General features: G+C 45.5%; 1 protein-coding gene across 8 annotated transcripts in view; it reads left to right on the top strand.

The window, feature by feature from the left end:
* The window catches only part of LOC125748508 (plectin-like), a 137,190-nt gene that overhangs the window by 22,871 nt on the left and 91,347 nt on the right, over positions 1-22,972 (top strand). For 2 of the 8 annotated variants that reach the window (XM_049024740.1, XM_049024739.1), the window contains exon 1: positions 14,969-15,123. The exons of the other annotated variants lie outside the window; for them this stretch is intronic. In XM_049024740.1, the coding sequence (XP_048880697.1) occupies positions 15,081-15,123 (43 nt within the window). In that variant the 5' untranslated portion in view covers positions 14,969-15,080. Of the gene's footprint in view, positions 1-14,968; positions 15,124-22,972 lie in introns of those variants that run through there. 8 annotated transcript variants of the gene reach the window in all.

Raw genomic sequence — 22,972 nt, 5'->3', positions numbered from 1 at the left:
ACACATACAAATGCACACATGCGCATACACGCACGCACATGTCACACACACACACATGCGCACACATACATACACATACACAGACACGCACGCACACACACACACACACACACACTCACACACGTCAGGTACACCTATCCTTATGGGGCCTGCTCATTCACTTCTATGGGAAAAATGCTAACGCTAACTATGACAACCATAACCCCCACCCTGCCCTAACCAAGCAAACCGTACAAGAGTTTTTGCATTTCTAATTTTTTCCATAGCAGTTACTGATTTTTATAAAATAGAATTTTCCCTTATGGGGACCAGGAAACCGGTCCCCATCAGGGAAAAAAACGGCTATTTATCACGTTATGGGGACATTGTGTTCTCATAAGGATAGGTATACCCGCTCGCACACACACACACACACACACTTGCGCACGCATGCGCACACACGCAAACACACACTCGCACACACACATACGCACAGACAGACAGACAGACAGACAGACACACACACACACAGATACACACAGACAGACAGACACACACACACAGATAGACAGACACACACACAGATACACACAGACAGACACACACACACACAGACAGAAAGACAGACACACACACAGACAGACAGACACACAGACAGACACACACACACACACACACACACAGATAGACAGACACACAGACAGACAGACACACACACAGATACACACAGACAGACACACATACATAGATAGACAGACAGACACACACAGACATGCAGCACCACATGTCAATCCATGCCTTTGTGTCTGTTGTCCCTGAGGGTCACATGCAGAGATTAAGATGCTGCATCTGTGAGACAGAATCTGTTTGCACGTCTTCCTCTGTCATCTTTTGATGCTCTCTCTCATGCACCCTCTCATGCTTTCGTTTGCCACCCCTGGCTCCGCACCAGCTGATCGGCCTGAAGATGCCAGTGAAAGGGGGTCTTCTAAAAATATCGCCCCAGTTCGCCGCCGGTGCTAGCTGATTCAGGGCCTCCACGGCTGCGGGTGCAGGGGCCTGGAGATGGCCCGGCTGTGTATGGGAGACGCACGCATGCGAGGACCAGGCTTGCTCCCTTATTAAGGCATCGGAGCTTCTCACGGTGCATCTGATTGTTTGACGGCTCTATTTAAGGAGTTCAGGCACTGAAGGGAACAGCTCCAGACCTCTGTCCTGTCAGGCCCATGTGTAAAACGGCACCTGCGGGAGGGCATCTTGTGTAACATGTGACCAGCGGCTGAGTGACAGATCATGTTGTCAGGCAGTTTGGCCGCCTCCAGGATTGTATCAGGAAAAAAAAGTGGACATCTCTGTCCACAGAATTTTCCCATAATTGGAAAGCCATCTGAGTCTGATCCCGTTCGGAAGGACTTGCTCTTCGGCGGCCAGTGTGACTCTTCCCTGGGCCGTCATTCCTCCTCTGTCCTGTAGATTTACTCCATCTTGTCTCTTTCGCTCAGCTGCTAAGTTGCATTTGTGCTCTGAGACGTCTGCTTTCTCTCTGGGGTACGGTTGCTATAGAAGCACGCCAGACATCGCATTCCAGGCGTTTGTGGACATTAATTAGGAGACACAGCCACCCCCCCCTCTATTTTCCAATCAAGCCTTTAAAGCTGTGAGTTATGCTGTGAGGTCTCAAACAGTTATCACGCTGTTTCCTTTAGGATCCTTCCATGATGCGCCCATGTTTATACAATGATTTAAGTCCCCAAGGAGGGCTGTGTTTCCTGAAGCATTTCACCCTGCACTGTTTAAAATGCTGAGGATGCTTCAGTGGTGACTCTCTTTTAGGGCTCTTTTGTAAACGCAGGATCTCCAGCTCGCCCTGGGTTCCAGCCATCAGGTGCCCTCTGCTGTACATCGCCGGTCCCAGTCATCGAAATCATGGATCATTTGGTAACGCCGATGTTTCATTCCTTAACGTATCGTCTCGAGTGATGCAGTGTGACCTGTTCATCCAGCCAGACATGAAACATGACATGAAACTTCGACCAGCAGTGGTGCATATATCGGCTTGAAATATAGGGGTGGGTGGGATTCCTGCCATAACCCTGCAGGAACCAGGATTGAAACCAGTGAGAATTGAAGTCTGAAGGCAGGTCAAAGAACTTCACCTCCATCACTGTTATATGTAAACTTCAGATCAGAGGTCTGTCCTAACTGTCTACGACCCACAATGTCTGATTAAGGTCTATTCTTACAACATCAGCACTATTTGATGCTTTGCTGTAAAACACAAACAAGCCTTAGAGACTTCCTGCGAGATTCTCCTCTCTGTCCTTTCGTGCGACTGGCAGCTGGCGAGCTGCTCTAAGTGGGATTCCTCGTTGGCCTATCAGGCATCCACGCCAGCTCTCAACACTCGTGACAAGTTGTGGCGTATGGATGGACGCTGGCCGTGCTGTGAATCGGACCTCTCACACGAACATCAGCAGGTCTCTGGTCCTCCTGGACTGAGATACACCTGACAATGTGTTCTGACTGAAAACGATACCAGTTTACCAGTTGTCTGGAAATGTCCGTAGAATTAGGTTTAATGGTGGGCAGCTGGGGGTGTCAAGACAAATGGTCATTGCAGCTTCTTGGAAGGGGATATGGAGATTGGTCTGTGGAAAGTTAGACATGTCTTTAAAAATAGACAGCACCTGGGTACAGTGCCCTTGGGGGGGGGGGGGGGGGGGGTGGCACCACTGAATGTATTCAGTGTTTCTGGAAATGCCATACTCGAGTTGCCTTGAGGAAAGGGTTGGGAACAGCCCTCAACACCTTGGCGTTTGAGCTTCTGGAAGCTCAGTGACCTAGCCAGCTAGTCTTTCAAGGAATCTATCCTCCTAGAAGTTGTATGTCTGACTCAGTTTCCCTTAATCAGCCTCACTGGTTGTCCAGTGAAGTTGGTGGAGCAGTGGCTCTGAGGCTAGGGATCTGTGCCAGCCGGAAGGTTGTTAGGTCGAACCTTGTGAGTGATTCCAGGAGTGATACTCCATGAGCAATTCGCTTAACCTGCAGGCGCTTTGCCTTGGGTATGATGCTAGTTTACATCCAGCCCTGCGAGCAGGTCCTCCTAAAGGTTGGTGGCAGGACTGGCATTCCAGGCATCAGACAGCCACTTCACACTGGTCCATCCCGAATAGTGTGGTGCTGAGGTGCTGCCCACTGTGGCTGCACTCAGGTTCTCATCTCTTAGGTGCCTCATTGTGTGGTGAGTGCAGTAGTGCGGCATCAGTGCCATTAAATTAAAATCACAATCCGTGATACAGATCAGTGTTTCTCAAACCAGTCCAGAGGGGTCGTCAGATGGTCCATGTTTTTGCTACCTCCATATTCCCTGGAGGTTGGGGGGAGTAAAAACGTGGAGCGTCTGGGGGTCCCCAAGCACTGGTGTGAGAAACACTGATCACACTGTTTACAAACCAAACCAACCAAATTGGAATGTATATAATAATGTTCATTAGTCATCTAATTTAACCAGCAATTGACTTATGATAGCAAAAGTGTTTTTTAAGTTATTTTTTACAGTCCACATTTCAAATTCAATGTGCAGTTTTTGCTTGATGTGAGACATAAAGGTCCATGATAACGTGGATCAGCCATTCAAATTAGTGATTTGAATTCCTGGTTTTTAGCCATTGTTTACTGTGTGACACAAGTTCAGTGTTCTAGCAGTCCAGTGGTACATAAAATTTGTTTGTTTATCTCCAGGTTTGCTAACAGATCAGAAATGATCAGTTAAGGTTTAAGTTCAAAATCTAGTCACTAAGTTGAGATCCACTGAGACAGATAATCGGCAAAGAAGTGAGATGTACAGACAGAGCTGAGATGTTACGCATGTTGAGATCGCTTTGTTCCATGTCGGCCTGCATTTCATGTAGCACTGTTACAGCCTCTGAACACGTAGGCATCGTGTGATTGGTGCTTGCTGGTCTGTCCTGATGTTAGTGTTAAGTAGTACTGCATTGCAATTCTTGAAATAACTCAGAAACGCTTATTGTGGATTCATTCGCAACTGATCATGATAAATTGTCGTCACGTCTCCTGCCTCTGCAGTATCTGACCTGCAGCATCTTTGCTTTGACAGGTGTGTCATAATGTATGCAGTGTAAGGTGTCCTATGACTGATAAAGAATATTTTATCAGTATTCACAGAAGCGATTGCATCTTTGTGGATAAAACACACTAGAATAGAACATGTTTGCTGATACTGTTGACATCAGGGCCTTTTTTTACAGGCCATTTCTGACTGGGAGCTTCCTGGTAAACAGCGACAAACTGCATTTGCCGTTTCCTTGGAGATCATGCTGAATGTGTAGCTCAGAAAGTCTTTCCTCCTCATGCCAGAATGGTTTTGCTTGTGGCCACCTGGGTTCAGACCGGACCACATCATCCAGCATGAAGCTGGCAAACGTTTCGGTATCGACAGTCCAGTTGTAAAGTGAGCTGTTTGCAAAAGAAGGGGTTAAAATACCTGATTCTCCCATAAAAGTGGACAAAGAAGAAAGCAGGTGGATTTTTAAAGGATGATAATAAAATTATTCTAAGTATCAAATATAAACACATTTTATTTTGAATGATTTTTTTCAGCATGGTTGAAAGTGACTAGCTTCTCTGCCAGCTGGATGTCTGTAGGCTCTGTTTCGGGTATCTTTTGGTGTTGACTACACACCGTCTGGCTCAGGGTGTCCTTTCCGAGCTGGGAGTAAGGCTGCGGAACCTTCAGGTGACATGTCTGCGCTGATAACGTTGCCTCATTTTCAGTTTACCTCAACTTTGCTTGGGTTTTCAACTAAAGTGGCCTGTGTGGAAGAGAGTACCCTTGGTTAGATACTAGGGTCCAACAGCAGTACACCTGCGTCTCACTTGCTGAGCCTCTGTGCTGCCTACTGGATCATTTGCCTCTTTAGTTGTGATGGGGGTGTGCTGGTAGCTCTTCTCTAGCTTTCCATGCAGTTAAAGCATATTCTTTTCTGAAACTCTGTTAGTCACTGTGCCAGGAACTGGGAACTGAGCTTGGATGTTGAGTGACACCGACAAGCTTGGAACAAAGGTCACATTTTCATGACAGTAGAATGATTAGTACCCACATTCTGCAGTGATTCCCTATGGCTATGGTCTGCAGTCTACACCGCTCATGTTGCTGAATGATATTATTAGTCTCTTTCTACAGTAGGTCTGATGAATGTGACTGGTCTGTACCTAAACCAGTACCTCACAAAACCTGGTCCATTGATTCATAGTGGTCTATAGTTATTCTCATTGAGGAAAAGGTGTCTACCCTTATTTCAACTGAGTACCCTTAGACATCACCACTGAGTACAAGAGGCCCTTAGTTATCCCCACTGAGTACAAGAGGCCCTTAGTTAACTCTATTGAGTACAAGAGGCCCTTAGTTATCCCCACTGAGTACAAGAGGCCCTTAGTTATCACCACTGAATACAAGAGGCCCTTAGTTATCCCCACTGAGTACAAGAGGCCCTTAGTTATCACCACTGAGTACGAAAGGCCCTTAGTTATCCCCACTGAGTACAAGAGGCCCTTAGTTATCCCCATTGAGTATGAACCATCTATACTATCCCTGTTGAGTACTACTGTTCTTTATTTAGTTCCATTCAGTACAAGTTGTCTATACTTATTCCCATTGAATATGAGTGGTCTTTAGTTAGCTGCATTAAGTACAGGTCATCTAATTGGCTCCAGTGGTATTTTAATTAAAAATGTATCAGTCACTCTAATCAGTCTTCTATGAATTACAACACAATGTGGTGCTCTTATTGCAAACATGAATCACCGCTTTACCACTGAATGTCATAACCGATAGGAGCTTGTGCTGATATTATTGTTACCTATTCTGTGGTATAGAAGGGTGTGTGTCTTTGGCATGTCTACCCCACAACTCTGGCTAAAGTGCATTTTAGTCAGCAGTCTACTGATTTCCTGCTGCCTGACACGCCTCACTGCCCGCCATTTCTGTCCTGTGCCCCACCTCCCCCAGTGTCCAGTCTATTGCCTCTCTCCAGGGAATGATGTTGGTATTAGCAGACCTCCTGTCCCACCCAATGGCTCAATTCACCCAGCAAACGGAGAAAACTGTGAAGAATTTTAAATTGTCGCATAATGATGGAAGACCTGGCCTGCGTGCACGCACAGGATGCTGTGCCTCTGTTCGGCCTATGGTCATGGTCTGTGGTCCAAAGGTAAAGAAGCTGGGGATGGGGGAACGAGTGCAGGGCAACTGTGACCTGAGAATGCCAGCGTATGGCCTGAGAACTGTGTGCTTTCAACCGCACCCATGCTGGCCCTGAGAGTTACACTGGGAGTTGTACTTTGAATGGCAATGCTATTTACTCATTTCCGTGTGGTAGTCATTTGAGCAGCGATGGTCACGCTCAGATGAGGAGGTGTTTATGAGATAAGAAGGGCATCGTTTGAATGTGTTTATATGTGGGGTTTCTGCCGTGACCTTTGATTTGGATTATTGTGAGATGTGTCATCTGTCAATTTTCTGTGCTAATGAGTCACGATCAAATACCTAAACCTGTGTGACCAGATAAGTCAGATACAGCGTTTGCATGGAATGAGCAGAACGTAGAACAGGCTGGAGATTTCTAGGAAGCACGAGCTGAACAGGGTAGAGGGAAGTAAGGGCCAGAGAGGCAGCAGAAGGAGGCTGGCCGGCCTGCCGAGGAGGAACGCCTCATAGATCCTCGGGCAAGAATGCACTCGAACCCGTGTCAGATTGCTTTTACATGCATGAGATTTCCATTAGCAAGATGTCTGAAAGACAGGCTGTTTGATAGTGTCCTGCATGGCCACAGCAATGACAGGATAAGACTGAAAGCTTCTCATTGGCTAATGTATCCTTGTGGCGATACAAGCTGGCGAATCATGACTTGATGTGTTGTCAAGTTGTTGTGGTGAAATCAGGTATATTTATGAAAAACTTTAGTTACGCTTAGACAACGATCAATAGATAGATAGATAGATAGAGAGATATATAGATAGATAGACAGATGCACACATACAGTGCTGTGAAAAAGTATCCTGATTAATTATTTTTATGCATATTTGTCACACATGTTTCAGATCATCAAACAAATTCTAAAATTAGGCAAAGATAACCAAGGTTAATAAAAAATGCAGTTTTTAAATGATGATGTCATTTATTAAGGGAAAGAAGCTATCCAAACCAACCTGGCCCTGTGTGAAAAAGTAATCTAATAACTGGTTGTGCCCCCTTACTTTTGTGATGTTTTGTGGGCCGGTTTTGTGAGAGCTCGTCTTTCTTCCCCAGCTCTGGCATTATATAGACTATACACCAGGGGTATCCAACCCATCGTATTTTATTGGTAACCAACCCAAATTATCGACCTCACTGTCCCGCCGGTATCAATACACAAAAGCCACAAGCTCAACCCACCTGGATCAGGTGTGACTAACCCACCCCAGTCAACAGTACCCCCTGGCTTCATGAGGACCAGCCAGAAAATCTGTGCTGTGTGTATTTTGCTGCAGTATGAACAAGAATTATCTCATGGGACTGATGAAGTGCATTTTATGTTCTCACACAAGCTCTGGATTTGGTTTTATCCCACGATAACCAATATTCGCTGAGTAGTCATGCTGCTTACTTACACGCGGTGTTACTGGGAATTCTGTCAGACCAGCCAGGAAGCGAAACAATGGGCAGCTTTACCGCCTGAGTGGGTCACCGTGCGGCCTGTCAGCGTTGCTGGTTCACGCGCCGGCCTGGTGACCTTCAGAGGCACGCTAACAGGTCAGTGTTTGATGTTCATGCATGCAAGCTGGAAACTATGTGATGCCTGGTCCAGTTCTGTGGTGAAGTCTTCATCTCCGCCGTCTTTGACCCCATTCCTGACATCTTTTAATCAGATCACATGGTGTGTGGTCCAAGCAGAGATGTCACACGTGTCACCCTAAGCCAAATGTCTCCGTTTCTTGGGTGGTATTTCCTTTTGATGTGTGGCGTCAGGCGACAGTAAGAGACAATTGTTTGCCAGGGAAAAGCACCTGTCGACCCCAAACTCAGGTTCCCCCCTCCCCCCCGAGCACCAGTGACCATGAAAAAAGCGGGTGGGTGTCCAGGTCTAATTTAAACCCCCCTGGGGGGGTCTTGTTTCGCTCTCAGGGCACAAATCATGCCAGTCAGCCACCATCGATTGCAGAAAAAGCTTCTTTGGCCATTAAAAATGCAAGTGAGTGTTTAACATGCATTATTTATACATACAAAAAATTACACATGTTTTTGAAATGGTCTTATTGTTTCTTCAGACCTAAAAAAACAAGAAAAGAATGTTGTTGTTAGTGGCAAGTGTTTGTACCAATTTTTTTAACTTTTATTACTGTTTTGTCAGTGTCGCTCCCAGAATGCAAAGATCCCTCTGAAATTTGAGAGGGGGGCTTTTTAATGACCTTGGTAATGACTCAGAATTACCCCCACCCCTTTTAATCTTGGTCAGCGGTGATGGGGAGTTACCCAAGTTGCTTTGTCAGAGAGATTTGCAGGGACACTTCGGAACATTAATGTTGCCTCAACGACGGAACGTTTGGTAGTTTGATTAAATTGGTGTATTTTAAACAGCACAGAAATGCAACAAGAAATTGGCTCCGTGGTACTGAGTAAAATCTTTTCAGAGATTATTAAGTACCAATAACGAGAGTTGATTTCTCTTATTGCACAGTGACTGTGCTGTGGACATACGCTTTAGTCACGGGGGATTTCAAAAGCATCAGTATTGACAGGTCCCTCTGCATTGTTCCGCAGAACATCGTGTAACGGCTCAGATAATGTTTGATAGTTTAACTTGTTCTTGCTTAAGAAACTGATCTGGCAATACTTACGGTGGAAATATCTGTTGTTTTTTCTCCTGGCCTTCCGGTTGGTTTTGGCCAAATAGTAAATGTGTCCCTGTCTACGTCTGCAGTGTGTCGCTTTATGATGACGCCTTCCCACTTCCTGTCCTGTTTCCTGTCAGGCATTGCTTTTCCTCTGACCAATTTATGTATTAATACTGATCTTTCATCAAAATGAAAGACCAGTATTAATTACAGATTTCTGGTGACTCTATGGGATGGATCCCAGCTTCTACTCTTTAAGGAGTGTATATTTAGTGTTTTCTGTATGTCTGTGTCTGTATGTGATAAAGACCTGTTATTTTGACATTGTGGGGTCCACACAAAGATCTGTGAATGCAATCAAAAAATTTAAAATGCCAAAAGTCTTGTATTTAGTTTGATTACTTATGGTTAAGGTTAGGGCTGGGTAGGTCATCATGGGTTATGGTCATCGAAACGAATGGAGAGTCCTCACAAAGATATAATTACAAACCAGTGTGTGTGCGGGGGAGGGTGCGTATGTGTGTGTGTGTGTGTGTGAAACCTTCTGTAACAGAGGAAGTCTGCAGGAAGTGAGCAGAGAGCGTGGGCTGGTTATGTGACACGGCACATCCCAGTTCGTGACCAGAGATTCCCATTTCCTTCCTTTGCCCCCAGGAGAGGCAGAATTCGGCTTAAACAAGGAGCCTGGCCTCTCTCTCTCAACATGTCCATCCCTTACATTCCCTCAGTCGTCATTTCTATTCCTGTTTTCTTACAGTAGGGCTGCAGAATGTTTGGACACCTTTTCCTGAGAGTGATGCTTGAGGTCCTCATTAATTTTACCAAACAAGTGACTCACCTCACTTTGATTCTCAGACTTGGATCAATAATTAGCACTGAGTGACTAAGAAGGTAAATATCTCCCTGCTTTATTTTGGATGGTGGTCAGTCATTGGTGGTCCTGTGAGCAATATTGATAATAATAATTCAACTCTAGCACTGTGTCTGTGCTGAGTTTGGTTTGGAGAAGAAGACATCTTCAGATTTGATGGTTTACAGCCCAAACTTGAAACAAATACGAAACATGCCCTGTAGGTGGCGCCTATGTGGAACCTTTTGACAGTAATTCTCATTGAGCTGAACAATCTACTCGACTTTAGGGTAACAACAGCGAGATTCCTGTTTGAGTCCCACATCAAAGTATTGAAGGAGAGAAGACTTTGAACCTCTTTTGTTAGCCAGACACAAATAGTGTAACAAAGAAATCGTTGTAAGGGCTTTTTACCGAGACAGTAATGTTTAATTCAGTAAAAGGGATTTTTGTGTTGTCTGTAGACAGTTTTGGGAAACACTGAATAGCAGCAAGGATCACATGCTGCCCTGGAGGTTTCCGCCAGGGGCTGCTGTTGTTTTGGACAGGAGACATTTTGGCGTTGTGTTCCAGGCAAAATGACTTTCCAAGTTTGTTCATATCCAGGCGACGTCTTGTCCTGTCCAGTCTGGACAAATGAAAGTGGCCCAGCCAGGGCCGAATCTGGCTCGTATTTCAAAGTCATATAAGCAGGTGACTGATTTTGTAGTGCAAATCCTTAGTTTTAGGATTAAATCGTTCTTAGATATTTTTTAAATTAACAAATGATCTCAAGACCACAACCCAAAATATTAAAAAGTAATAAAAAGAAAATGGATTAAGTGTCTCATTATTAACTGATTTTAATGATCACTTTAAAATCCAGGAAATCCGGCATCCATTTTAATGTGGGTGGGCAGGCTGATGTTACATCATATGAATGACAATAAGACGCGGGAGGTGAAATATCTAGCAGCTTCTGGGTCAGTGTTGCTCTTATCAGTGTCAAATCTGCATAACTGGAGATACATGGATATTTCAAATAATGGTTTTGCCTACATCGCTAGAACCACCAACAAATGGAAACTGTTAAATCTGAGTTATAATTGTAAGCATTATTAGTTATTTTCTGAGAGAAGTCCTTCTCCCAAGAGAATTGCGATTTTTGTAATGGTAATGATTTTCCAATACAGTTTGTTCTGTTACTCTGATGTATTGTAGTGATTTTCACCACGATGTGATGTTATTTATGCCTGATGACTGTGCAGATTTCTTCTGCCAAAGACGAGATTCGAGTGGATTAAATTTGGGCAGAGCAGAGCAGTTCTTCAGTGGATCTTGAAGAGGACGTGACTGAATGGAGGCGTATAAGGGTCGGCGGGTTGGGCATGCACATGTCAGGATGTGGCCCGTTTGGGGCACATGGGGGCAGGGTGTAAGGTCATTAACAGCCTTAATTCTGCTTCATTCTACAGACTGTAACTGCCAGAGAAACTGCATCACTCAGACATCCCTGTTCATTAAGCACCACATCATGCAGTATGAAATGATCTGCATTTAGTTACTGTGCTTTTACATTAGGACACTAGGTTCCTGTATAGGCCAATGTGATGCTTACAGCATCATCACCATCGTAGGTGCTGCACTTCATATTACAAGCATCATTATCGTCATCATCATTATCGTTCATCATCATTATCGTCATCATCACTGTCGTCATCCTCATTATCGTCATCCTCATTATCGTCATCATCACTGTCATCATCATCATTATCATCATCATTACTGTCGTCATCATCATTATCGTTCATCCTCATTATCGTCATCATCACTGTCATCATCATCATTATCGTCATCATCATTATTGTCATCATCACTGCCATCATCATCATTATCGTCATCATTACTGTCATCATCATCATTATCGTTCATCATCATTATCGTCATCATCATTATCGTCATCATCACTGCCATCATCATCATTATCGTCATCATTACTGTCATCATCATCATTATCGTTCATCATCATTATCGTCATCATCATTATCGTCGTCATCATCACTATTGTCATTATATGATCATCATTAACAACATAAGCACCAGCTTTCTCATCATTATATCATCATCTTTAGCATCATACAAATTTCCAGCTCAGCAGGAACTCCGTTCCTTGGATTTCACAAAAAAGGAGATAATAAAAGAGAGAGAGAGAGAGAGAGAGAGAGAGAGAGAGAGAGAGAGAGAGAGAGCTTTAGAGAGAGGTTGGTTCAAACTGAAAGTGAAGGATGGGGGATTAAGACTGCACGCGTAGTGAGTGACAGGCTGGCTTTGGCACTGGAGGGAGGCAGTATTGGTTTCAGTCTTTCTCATGTGTGTGTCTGACTGCTTTCCAGGTCTGCTTCACTCCTAGCCTCCGCCAAGGGCAGCAGCTAATTATGAGCTCCATATGAGCCAGGTTCTTGTTTCCCAGTAGTGCCTGGCCGTCCGCCCAGTGTGTTTTATCTGCTTCTCTTTCAGGCCAGGGCAAACTTATACAGGCACAGCTTTTAGGTCCCCATCCTTTCCCTGCGGTCTTTCCTCTTTCTTTTCTCTTTACTTCTTTCATGTTTCTCTCCTTCTTTACCTCCCCCCGCCCGTATGTGTATCTCACACCCTCTGTGTCCGTAGCTCTGTCTGGCTCCTTTCTGTACACCAGGTTGGTGTTGGTGCAGGGAACTGGTTCTCGTGCGACGTGCTGGTTTGGTGCTAAGCTGTAGGGCAGAAGAATGTGCGTGTGAGGGGCTCACCACGAAAGACCGGCCCAGAGGGGGGTTCTTTGTGAGGCGAGAAAGGAGAGAGACAGGGCGGGGGCTGCGATGGTGGTGGGGGGGTTCCACTATATGATCCAAGCCCCGCAGGGCAACTGGAAGCTTCTTGATGAACTTGAGACTGCTTTTTATTACTGGGAATTAATTGGCTGAGAACAACTCGCACATCATGTATATGGACATGGCTTGGCTCCGTGTCTCTCAGCGCTCCAACGCGTGCCCTTTCCGGTAAGCAGGCTTGCGTGTTTTTCACAGTTTGCCTTTTTAGCGGCGTCTCTCGAAGTCATCTGCACATATCTCACTGTCAATGAGATTTTCACATTTTGTGTTGCCCAAACTCGAGGGCCTGGCACAAGGATGCGAAAACTGCCCGTCGTAATGTCACATGATCAGCGTGAGACAGGTTGCAGGATTCTGCAGTGCTGACAACCAGTCGTCACTCGTCACCACGGGGACCGAGGCTGGACCTGGTGAGACGGTCGGAGGATAGGTGGTCAGTTAGCATGCCGTGTTTGTCTGACACTGCATCCTGTGTCGTGGGGAATCGGAACAGGCCGGTCTGGCCCAATGGACCTGAACCGGCGCCAAGTCACACAGGTCGCTGTCTGCTGGCTTCGCCCCCGTCCGCTGTCTGTGACGCTCATTCAGGAGCTCAGGACATGACCTCCCACCGGGGCTGGTAGCATTGGCTCCCCGATTTGTGATATATCTCCATAGAAAAACGGTTCATTTGGCAAACGCTACACATCCAGTCATAGAGTCACTGCTCCTGCTGTCATCACAGATTCTTAAAATGATAATTTTATATTACAATCCACCAATAGATAAACAACAATGTGAAGGAGTGGCTGAATCAATATGTCTTTAGCATCTTTAGGTATTTAACCAAACACCCAAAGAGTACTATGACCCGCATAGTTTCCATTCATACAGTTAAATATTTAACTCAAGCATTTTAAGCTGGGAACTTCAGTAACCCCATGCACAGTTATAGTGCCTTTTGAGTGACCTCATCTTCAATTTGAGTATCTTTTGGCTCTTTAACTACTTCGCCACCTGCTGGTGAGAAGTATTATTAATGCTGACTGCAGTTGCAGCATGCAGGGGTGCCCCTTGTGCGTTTTTTCCTCTGTACAGCTCTGTGTATAAGGATTTTGTCTTTTGTCTGGAATTTGGAGCATATCTGTTAGAATATGGAAATGTATTATGTATAGATGTTAAGTATGTGAAATATCATCTGTTCTCTGGTCAATGCTTTGAACTTGTTAGAAATATAAAGGGATCGTCTGCTTTATTCGAAGCTCTGATCAGAGCCCCTAAGACCAGAGTGGAGCTGCTGAGATGGAGCTGAGGAATGTGTGGGGGTGTGAGCTCCACAATGGTGACCAGTGCCCCCCCTTCGCATGACCCCCCTAGCCCCCCCTCCGTAACCCCTTATCCTCCTCGCCATCCTGCCCTCATTAATGTCTCCCGCATGTTGTTTTACATCTCCCCTGAGAAGGGCGTGCTTGACATTTTTCTCAGCCTTGATGGTTTCGTCTCAGGAAAACATTCTGCTGTGAAAATGGATGCTTTTGGTGTTAGAAATTCGGGTTTTCTGGGGCTCGAATCTTAAGATTTTATGATTCTGATATTCGGGTGAAGTGCTGTGGCTCCCGGGGTGAAGCTCCCAGTGTTTCAGAGGTAGCGTTGGGGAGGGAATGTCAGCGGTGTGCCGTAAACGGAAATTTTGGCAGCCTCGCATTTTGCGGGATTCAGGGGGACGCTCAAGTGTGCGAGTGAGTCAGCATTTTTCGATTGTGCTTTCGCTCCCTGTTTTATTGCCTGTGACGTTGCCCTCATTTTTATGAACGTGAACCCCTGTAGGTAAAAGGGCACCTTGACAAGACTACCAGTTGGGGGCGGTGAAGCTTGTTGGGGGGTAACTTATCCGACTGGCTAGTTGACTGCCGTTCCAGGTGTTTCCGTACTGACTCTGCCGAGAACGGCCTGGGTTTGTCACTGCCGGCACTGTCGGGGGTCCTGGCCGGGACTTTGTGAACGTTGGCCCACTTAAAAACAGCAGAGATGCACCACCCAGCTTTTGTTCTAAAGGGATTTCCTGCATAGCGGCTGGGGGGTGGGGGGAGGGGGGGGGGAGGGTTCAACAGAGGGGTCGTCAAAGGATTGAGACAGTGTCAGAGAGCCGCTTGTCCTGCCATGGGGGAGGGGTGAGGGGTAACCTTGGAGACAAGGCTAAGGAGTCCCTTCCCAGTGCCGGACTCGGCTCATCAATGAATCAGACGTGAGAGCTGTTCCGTGATTGGCCGAAAGGGGCCAGACTCAACTGGGTGGAGCTTCACCCTAATTTTTTTTGCTCACAGCCAAATTCACGTGTAGACAGCAAAAGTGAGGGAGGCTGAGTGAGTGAGAGAGAAGGACACGGGGAGGGAGGGGGCCTCAGACACAGTAGCCACCGGCACGACCAGTAGCACCGCGGAGCGGACGGAGAGAGAGACAGTGAGACGTGGCCTGCAGTGGCAGGAGCATCCTGAGAGCCCGGAGCCAGAGACACAGACGAGCTTAGAAGCGGCATGGAGTGCAGATCTATTCAGCAGGAGATCACCTCCCTGAAAGGTACCACCCACGCCGCTGTGCCTTCCTGTTGCCCTTGGCTTGGGTTTTTCAGTGTGCTGTGTGTGTGTGTGTGTGTGTGTGGAGATCCAGCCTAAGGGGCCGTATGTCTGGTGGTCTTGGGTTGGGGATGTTTGAGTCCTGTGCCAGAGCACATCAATCATAGCCTCCTCATTCAGTTGGCACGGAGACGGGGGCACGGTCTTGGGCTGGATGTGTCCTGGGCTGGGGGTCGGGGTTTGGGCTAGATGCAGGTCCCCGTCTCCCCCACACAGAAACCTACTTGGAGGCCTGGGTTTCATTCCCAGATGGGCTGGATTTGAGGCTATAGAGGCTCCACTGTACCTCCTGACACCCCCCACCACATCACCGTCTGTGTGCTTCGGAAACTCCAGAACTTGCATTTCCTAGGCAAATATGACAAACAAATCCCCCCCCCCCCCAGTCCTTATTTAGCCCGAATATGTTATTGTGATTTGTCCACTTCTCTGGTGTTGTGTCTCTTTCACCTGAATCGTTTGGGGTGATTTGACCAGGTGGTGGAGGCTGCACATCTCATTCGTCGCTGTCCTGGGTGTGACATGCTGAATTCGTGTTCTGGTCATACCCTCTGTGTCTCATGGGACGGGCAGACAGAGATGCGGAACTGAGGCGGACGGCGAATAAGCAAATCTTTGAGCGGTGGAGACGTCTCTTAAACGATCGCGTCCGTTGTGTCCTGTTAGGGCCCCTCCCAGCGTCTGTCGACCCATGGCCTCTGTATAGCTCCGTCCTCGTAGACCATACTGCCCGGACTTATTTCTGACCCAGCAGCAAAGCAGAATGTGATCCTGCTTCCCTCATCTGGTTTTCATTGCCAAAAGAACCAAGACTTTTGAGAAGTAGGGTGGTCCCCTGTTTACCTGCATAAGCAGCTGACCTGCGCTGACCAATGACAGGTTCCCGAGTCCTAGACTCATGACACGATTGGAGCACAGAGACACAACGGGACCTTGGAAGCTTCTGTATTCTATCTCCTTTAGTGGATTTGAAATCTTTATATGCTGCAGGGTTCTTTGCTGAATCTGAGGATAAAAATCACCCTGGAAAAAAATATTGAATGACGCATAATGTATTTGAAACACACTTCATTAATTATTCAATATTCAATAACTGAAACATTACAGGGTGTCATAAACAGCTGATGAAATTACCCTGTAATATATTCTGTTAAATGTGAATCCTTCAAAAGAACATTTCCCAGCAGCCCTGTCGTTCGCTACGTGCATCTTTATATTCTAGCATTTGTGATTTTGGCCTTTACTCAGATTTCGTTCCATTGCTGTTTTGTGTTAACAGCTCCTCCTCACTACCCCGTGAATGTTAGCACGGCCGTGATAAATGCCAGGCAGATATTGGTTCCCACAAGCAAGCTATATGTGTACAATGCGCTGTGTTGCGCAGGCGATCAGGGAGATGAAGCCACGCAGTGATTCTGCATCGTCACTGTCCGTCTGCCGTGTCCACAGGAGCAGTGCATTGTGGGTACTGGCTGTTAGAGAAGGAGACCTCTCGTCCTGCCGTGAATCATTTCAGAAAGTTCTCATGTCTCTTGTGTCTTGTTTCTCTGCACAGACAGTGCAGCATCGATTTTCATCTCACGCCGACTTATTGACCAAGAGACACAAGCTTCCGGATCAATGACAGTCAAGCCTGGCTGGGAGTGCTACTTATGACTCTATCTTGGCTGGAGGATTTACTGGCAGAGCGTTTGGTAACATTAAAGATTGTCGGCCTCTAACCTTATGTAGCAATAGAGGCATTATATCCATTATGCTCTGTTTATACATCTTGCAGAATGAAATATTAAATCCGGTCTTTTATAAAGGGACTACTGCGTATTTATATGGGTCTGTAGAAGCCGCACTTAATGACGGGTAACACTGTCTTACGTGAAACTTACTGTTTTACGTGAATCCAGATGTGGGACTTCAGATCAGTGAGCATGTTCCACGACCCCTCAGGTTAACAGTGACTGAGTGTCTCTTACCCTCGGAGAAGGCAGGCTGGATCTCATAAAAGAGCTGTCTCACTTTCGGGCAAGAGAATTACCGCAGTGCAGCACTGGACAGGCGTGGCAATATGAACTCTTCTTACACTAGAGGGAGACATTCGGCAGCAGGTGGAATAATGGTTAAGGATTTGAGCAAAACACCATCTGTCTCCGGTCCAGCTAGAGTTGTGCTGCTGCTAATTTGCTCCTCTATAGATACCAACTGCTTTCAGATCGATAAGCCGGACTGTGTCTCCCAAAGGCATGGTCTAAATGGCGGAATGAGTTCTCCCTGGTCTTGTGAGGCTCCCAAAGCGGGCCCCACCCTTCATCCTGCGGTTCTTACACAGGAGCTAAGCTTCCCGCGGCCTTGGAGCATGTGCTGAGAGCAGTGGCTCGCTGTCTTGTGGGAGCTGACCTGTGCCCTATGATTAATTTGCTGATCCTCCCCGTTTTACCATGCCGTAAGCATGAAGCAATGTGGCTGCTTCTCCTCTGAGAAAACTCCCTCAGCAAAATGTTTTTCATTTTCCAATACTTGTTCTTTAAAGGGTCCGCCAGTTCTTATTTTAAGAGGGCGCTTGTTTGGTTTTCTCCATATCTGATCCCATGGTGTACTCAAGGAGCCTCAACTAACCCGTGTCTTCTTAAGGAAGACAGCTGCTTAAGTGAACCCCTGGTCTACTGTGCTGAAGGGTAGCGGCGTGATGAATACCCCGCCTTAGCCAAGGCACCTTACAGTTCCATAACTAATGGCCTGCTATACTAATATAACCTTAAAGAGTAGCTTCATGACTAATCACCTGCTATACTAATATAACCTTAACGGATAACTCTAACACTAATCCCATGTTATACTAAAGGCACCATAATGGATAGTCCCATAACTCATGCCATGTTATACTAAAGGCACCATAATGGATAGCCCCGTAACTAACCCCATGTTATACTAAAGGCACCATAATGGATAGCCCCATAAGTAGTCCCACGGTATAGTAAAGAAACCATTATGGATAGTCCCATATCTCATCCCACGTTATACTAAAGGCACCATAATGAATACCCCCATAACTAATCCCCTGCTGTACCCAAGTTACCTTAAAAAGTAGCTTTGTGGCTAATTAGCCCCATAACAAATCCCATGTTATATTAATCATAATGGATAGCATAAGGAATCATAATGGATAGCCCCGTAACTAATCTCATGTTATACTAAAGAAACCATAATGGATAGCCCTGTAACTCATCCCATGTTATACTAAAGGCACCGTAATGGATAGCCCGGAAACTAATCCCATTTATATTAAAGAAACTATAATGGATAGCCCCGTAACTAATCTCACATTATACTAAAGAAACCATAATGGATAGCCCCGTAACTAATCTCACGTTATACAAAAGAAACCATAATGGATAGCCCCATAACTCATCCCATGTTATACTAAAGGCACTATAATGAATACCCCCATAACTAATCCCTTGCTGTAACCAAGTTACCTTAAAAAGTAGCTTTGTGGCTAATTCCTTTCTTTATTTAAGGTACCTTAAAGCAGTTTTTCTCAAACCAGTCCTCGGAGACCCCCAGACGGTCCACATTTTTACTCTCTCTCCCAATTCCCTGGGAGCTGGGAGGGAGCAAAAATGTGGAGTCTGGGGGTCCCCAAGGACTGGTTTGAGAAACACCGCCTTAAAGATTAGGATGATGACTAATCCCCACACACCACTTAAAGTACCTTAAATGGTACCACCATGACTAATCTCCTGCTTTATCCACAACACATTAGTTTCATGGGTAAAGTCCCTCGTCTGGCCACGCATGCCTTGTTTTGTCCCTCTCACCACTAGGCATGATGGTAAAGCCATCTGGGAATATCCTCTTATCCGTCAGGAATACCAGTCAGCCCATTCCTTCCTGACCTTTCTCCACCTCAGTCTTCTATGTTACATATTTCCTGTGTATTCCCTTGAAGCATTAAGCTTAGAATGAGCACAAACAGTGGGTGAGGGCTGACAATGACTAAGTTCACTTAAATAAAGCTGGCTAAGGATGTGAGAGCCATTCCCTGCCCTTTGCCAGGGAAAACACTCGAGTCACTGGAAAACAAATACTGCTTTATTTTCTATTGCTGCATTTCCCTGTTTTTTTTTATAGCGGGTGACTTTGCCAGATCTACAACTGTGTGCCAGTGGTAATTTCCCTCCCTGGCAATTACAAAGGACTCCTGCATTTATTTAGCAATGAGATACATTTATGGTACATAACTGTTGTGGACTGACCTCTGTGCCTGAAGCACGAATGATGGAGTATCTGTGAGAGAGGATTATGCGGCTGCACCTCGACACGTCCTGGGTCACAGTGCAGGCACTCTGACAGCTGTGAGAGGGTAACCTAGTAGCTCACCTCGCACTCTCCCATCTGAATGACCTGCCCAATCAGAGAAGGCCATTACAATAACAAGCATACCTCAATCCAAATATCTCAGCACTCCACCCCAACATCAAGCCTACCCCTTTGTCTTATCATTTCAACTAATTGCACAGTAGATAAGGACCTGCCCCATGAATTCTCTGTGATCTTGTTGAGTCATTGTTTTGATTGATCTTGACCATTGTGGACAGAGCTACAGCTCTTTATCGGCTATTGCATGTTCTCTGTTCCGCCATTATACTAAAGCAATGCCTTTGTTTATGTTAAATTAAATCACAGCTTTTCACCATAACTGGTCTCGAGTCTCAAAATCAGAATTTTAATTTACAGACACGTTTTTAACCTGTAAATAAGAAAAATACATTAAATACATACTGTTTTTTCTTCGCATATGTTAGATAATACCTTGGGGGTGTTAGACTGGGCTGTAAATACATTATAATTGTTCCCACGTAAAATAATGGAAAGTTTTTCATTAATTTTTTTTTTTATTTACAATTTGGATTTTTAGAAATAAATTAGTAACACAAACCAAGGGAAAAGCTGTAACGTTAGTTTATTTACTGGTTAATAATGTTTAAGTGGGACTGTTTTATGTATTGAACTGTATAATGTATTGTTCTATAATGTACTGCAGGAACCTTTTTGGTCATATGGCGTGGAAAATAAATTTAACCAGTTAAAATAAAAAAATTAATATAGAGCTTATAGAGTTGATGGGGATGTTTCTCAGCATCTCTGTCGGAAGCACGTGAGACAGTAGGGGATCAGGGAGAAAGCTGCCTAGAGTGACCGTGCGGGGATTCGAGGAGCGAATCACCCCTCAGCGTCGCTCTATTCAAAACAAGCTGGCCTTCACCTGGGGTCCCACATCTTAGGACAGAGCATGAACAAACAACGCTCTTCTCTCTGATCTGCCTTTGCTATCTTCTGCAGTGCTGTTGTTGTGAATGAACTAATTAAAAACAAACATTTTCTCTTCTTACGGAGAATCATATTGCAGATCATGTACATGGAAGGTGAAACAGTGTGGACACTTTCCTTTGCTATGGCAAACAACCAGAAGATCTTTGAAAACATATGAGAACATGAGAAAGGAGCTGTTTTTAGTGGTCGACAGTCATCCACAAGCACAGTTACAGCAGAAAGTGAGAGGATACTTGCTCAATTCTGTAAAAATCTTGCAGATGTATTGGTTTCATAACAAAAGTCCAGTAACAAGCAGTGTTTCATATATCTGCATATACCTGCACAAGCATTTTTTTATTCAGTGTGGTTTTTTTCAGCGATACATTCAGTTCTGCTTTTGCCATTTTGTTATTAATTGCAATTGTAGTCACTGACTCCGAAAGGGTTACTAAAAACTCACGTTCGGTTAGGTTACGTTAGGGTTAGGGTTCGGGTTAGGTTACGTTGTCATAGGTTAGGTTAGGTCGTGTTGTGTTAAGTTAAGTTAGGTTATGTGGCGTCATAGAATATTACACTGGCATCATGTTGGCAAGTCTCAGGTTCAGTCAAGTCCACTACTGGGCCATAATCTGACAGTCTGGGCAGATGCAGGGACCCACTGTGGCCCCGTTGGAGGGCCAGCAACCCCTCCTTTCATGTCTCAACAAGTGCCCTCTGTGTTCAGTTAGCACGGGGGGGGGGGGGGTGTGCTACATTCTTGGTACCATCTGAACGCAGCAGGGGTGAAGAGGGAGAGTACTGCTCTCCAAAATAAGGAGATGTGTGTTGGTTTCCATGCAAATGCAGGACTCAGGAATCACATCCCCAAGAAAGCCTGGTGGTCTGTATTCAGGTGGAGTCGTCTTGTAGAAGCGCCACTCGTCGCTTGGCCAAGTCCCGAAAACACTCGGTCTTGCTGTGGCACCTCATTACAGACAAGCACCAGAAGTGGCCTTCCTACCTGACTCCACAGTGGCAGTTTTCTGTGACAGCTAGACATCTCAAGTGTGGGGATTCTGAAAATAATGAGGAACACCGGCAGTTTCATCCTTGACAAATGCTCTTGCATAAGGTTTTATATCTGTGTATAAATGTGGGGGCTTCTTACTGGCAGGTGAATGAGTCTCTACAGGCCTGCTCATCATTCTGAGCATGAAGTCCTCATCTGGGAATAGAATGACGGATGGTAGGGGGATCTGACTCTTGGATATCTGACTCTGGGACGAGGATGGGGTGATGACATATCGCAGCCTGTTTCTGTAACTCTATTTCTGTTGAGTGCTCGGGGGGGGGGGGGTTGGGTATTTATGCAGCCCGCACATTGGTGAGAATATCTGGGGACTCGGCTGCCTGTATGCCATGTCATAAAGTGGAATGAGTCTCAGCTGACCAGCTCTGACTCAGCCACGTCTGTTGGCTGCTGTGCAGGAAGACTTCGTTTGCGTGCTCCCCAGAGGGGGATAACGAGGCTCCGGTTATTGAAGTTCAGGAGAAGGGGTTCCAGGGGGCTGTGTTGGTTCAGGGCATCTGCAAGGAACAACGGCAGGAGGATTCTGGCTGAGGGGAATTTCTACTTCAGAATGAAACAGGAAAGCATCATTGTTTCTGGCATTTGTTCCTCGCAGATTAAAGGTTGGGTTATTTTTGTTGACGGCAGCTCCAGTTACGAACTTTTCGTTTCGTCCAGCTTTGTCAAGCCAGGCAGGAAGGGGGGTGATTTTTTTTACCACCTGCTGTGCTGCATGGCAGCATAAGAAAACACTAGATACAAAAAGGCCCCTTGACCTGGAACATTTCTATGTCTCTGCAGCACCAAAATAGCCTCTGACATCTTTTATATTTTATTTTATTCGAGGCGAACATACATATTGTCAGATTTTTTTTTTTTTGATTTAACTAGCAACCTTCCGATTATGGACATACAGTCTTAACCTTACGATTAACTAGTTATTAGTACTAGTTCAACAGGACCTCTTATACTCACACACTCAGGAATCATTACCAGCAGTGTTTATCTCTGACTATTAAAGTTAAAATATTTCTGTCCTTCAGTTGATGCCAGTAATTACTGGTGATTTTTCAAAGAATTTAAAGCGTGTGCTGCTTAACTCCTCCTCTTCCTCATTAATAAATGTCGAGCAGCAAGACAAGGCATCTTCTGCATTTATTCTTCCACGCCGCTCTGGGATGAGGAGGATGACGTCTGATCGATGGATGGACAGTTAGCAGCCTTGTTTTGCTTCTGCATGTGGCTTCTAACTACTGTAATTAATTGAATATCGGCCGCTACGCTTTCCAGTTGTCAGGCTGCCCCCTTTTGTCGATTCCCAGCCTCTGAAAGTATAACCATGCAAAAACAGGGTTTCACTGACAAAAAACCAGTGATGAGATCAGTTTTTTTTTTTGACTGAACTTAGCATACAAAGCCTGGTATAAGCCCCCAC

This window comes from Brienomyrus brachyistius, chromosome 9 (assembly GCF_023856365.1).
Source record: "Brienomyrus brachyistius isolate T26 chromosome 9, BBRACH_0.4, whole genome shotgun sequence".
Classification (NCBI taxonomy): domain Eukaryota; kingdom Metazoa; phylum Chordata; class Actinopteri; order Osteoglossiformes; family Mormyridae; genus Brienomyrus; species Brienomyrus brachyistius.
The sequence above is the reverse complement of the archived record's forward strand: the minus strand, read 5'-3'. Positions and strand labels throughout refer to the sequence as shown.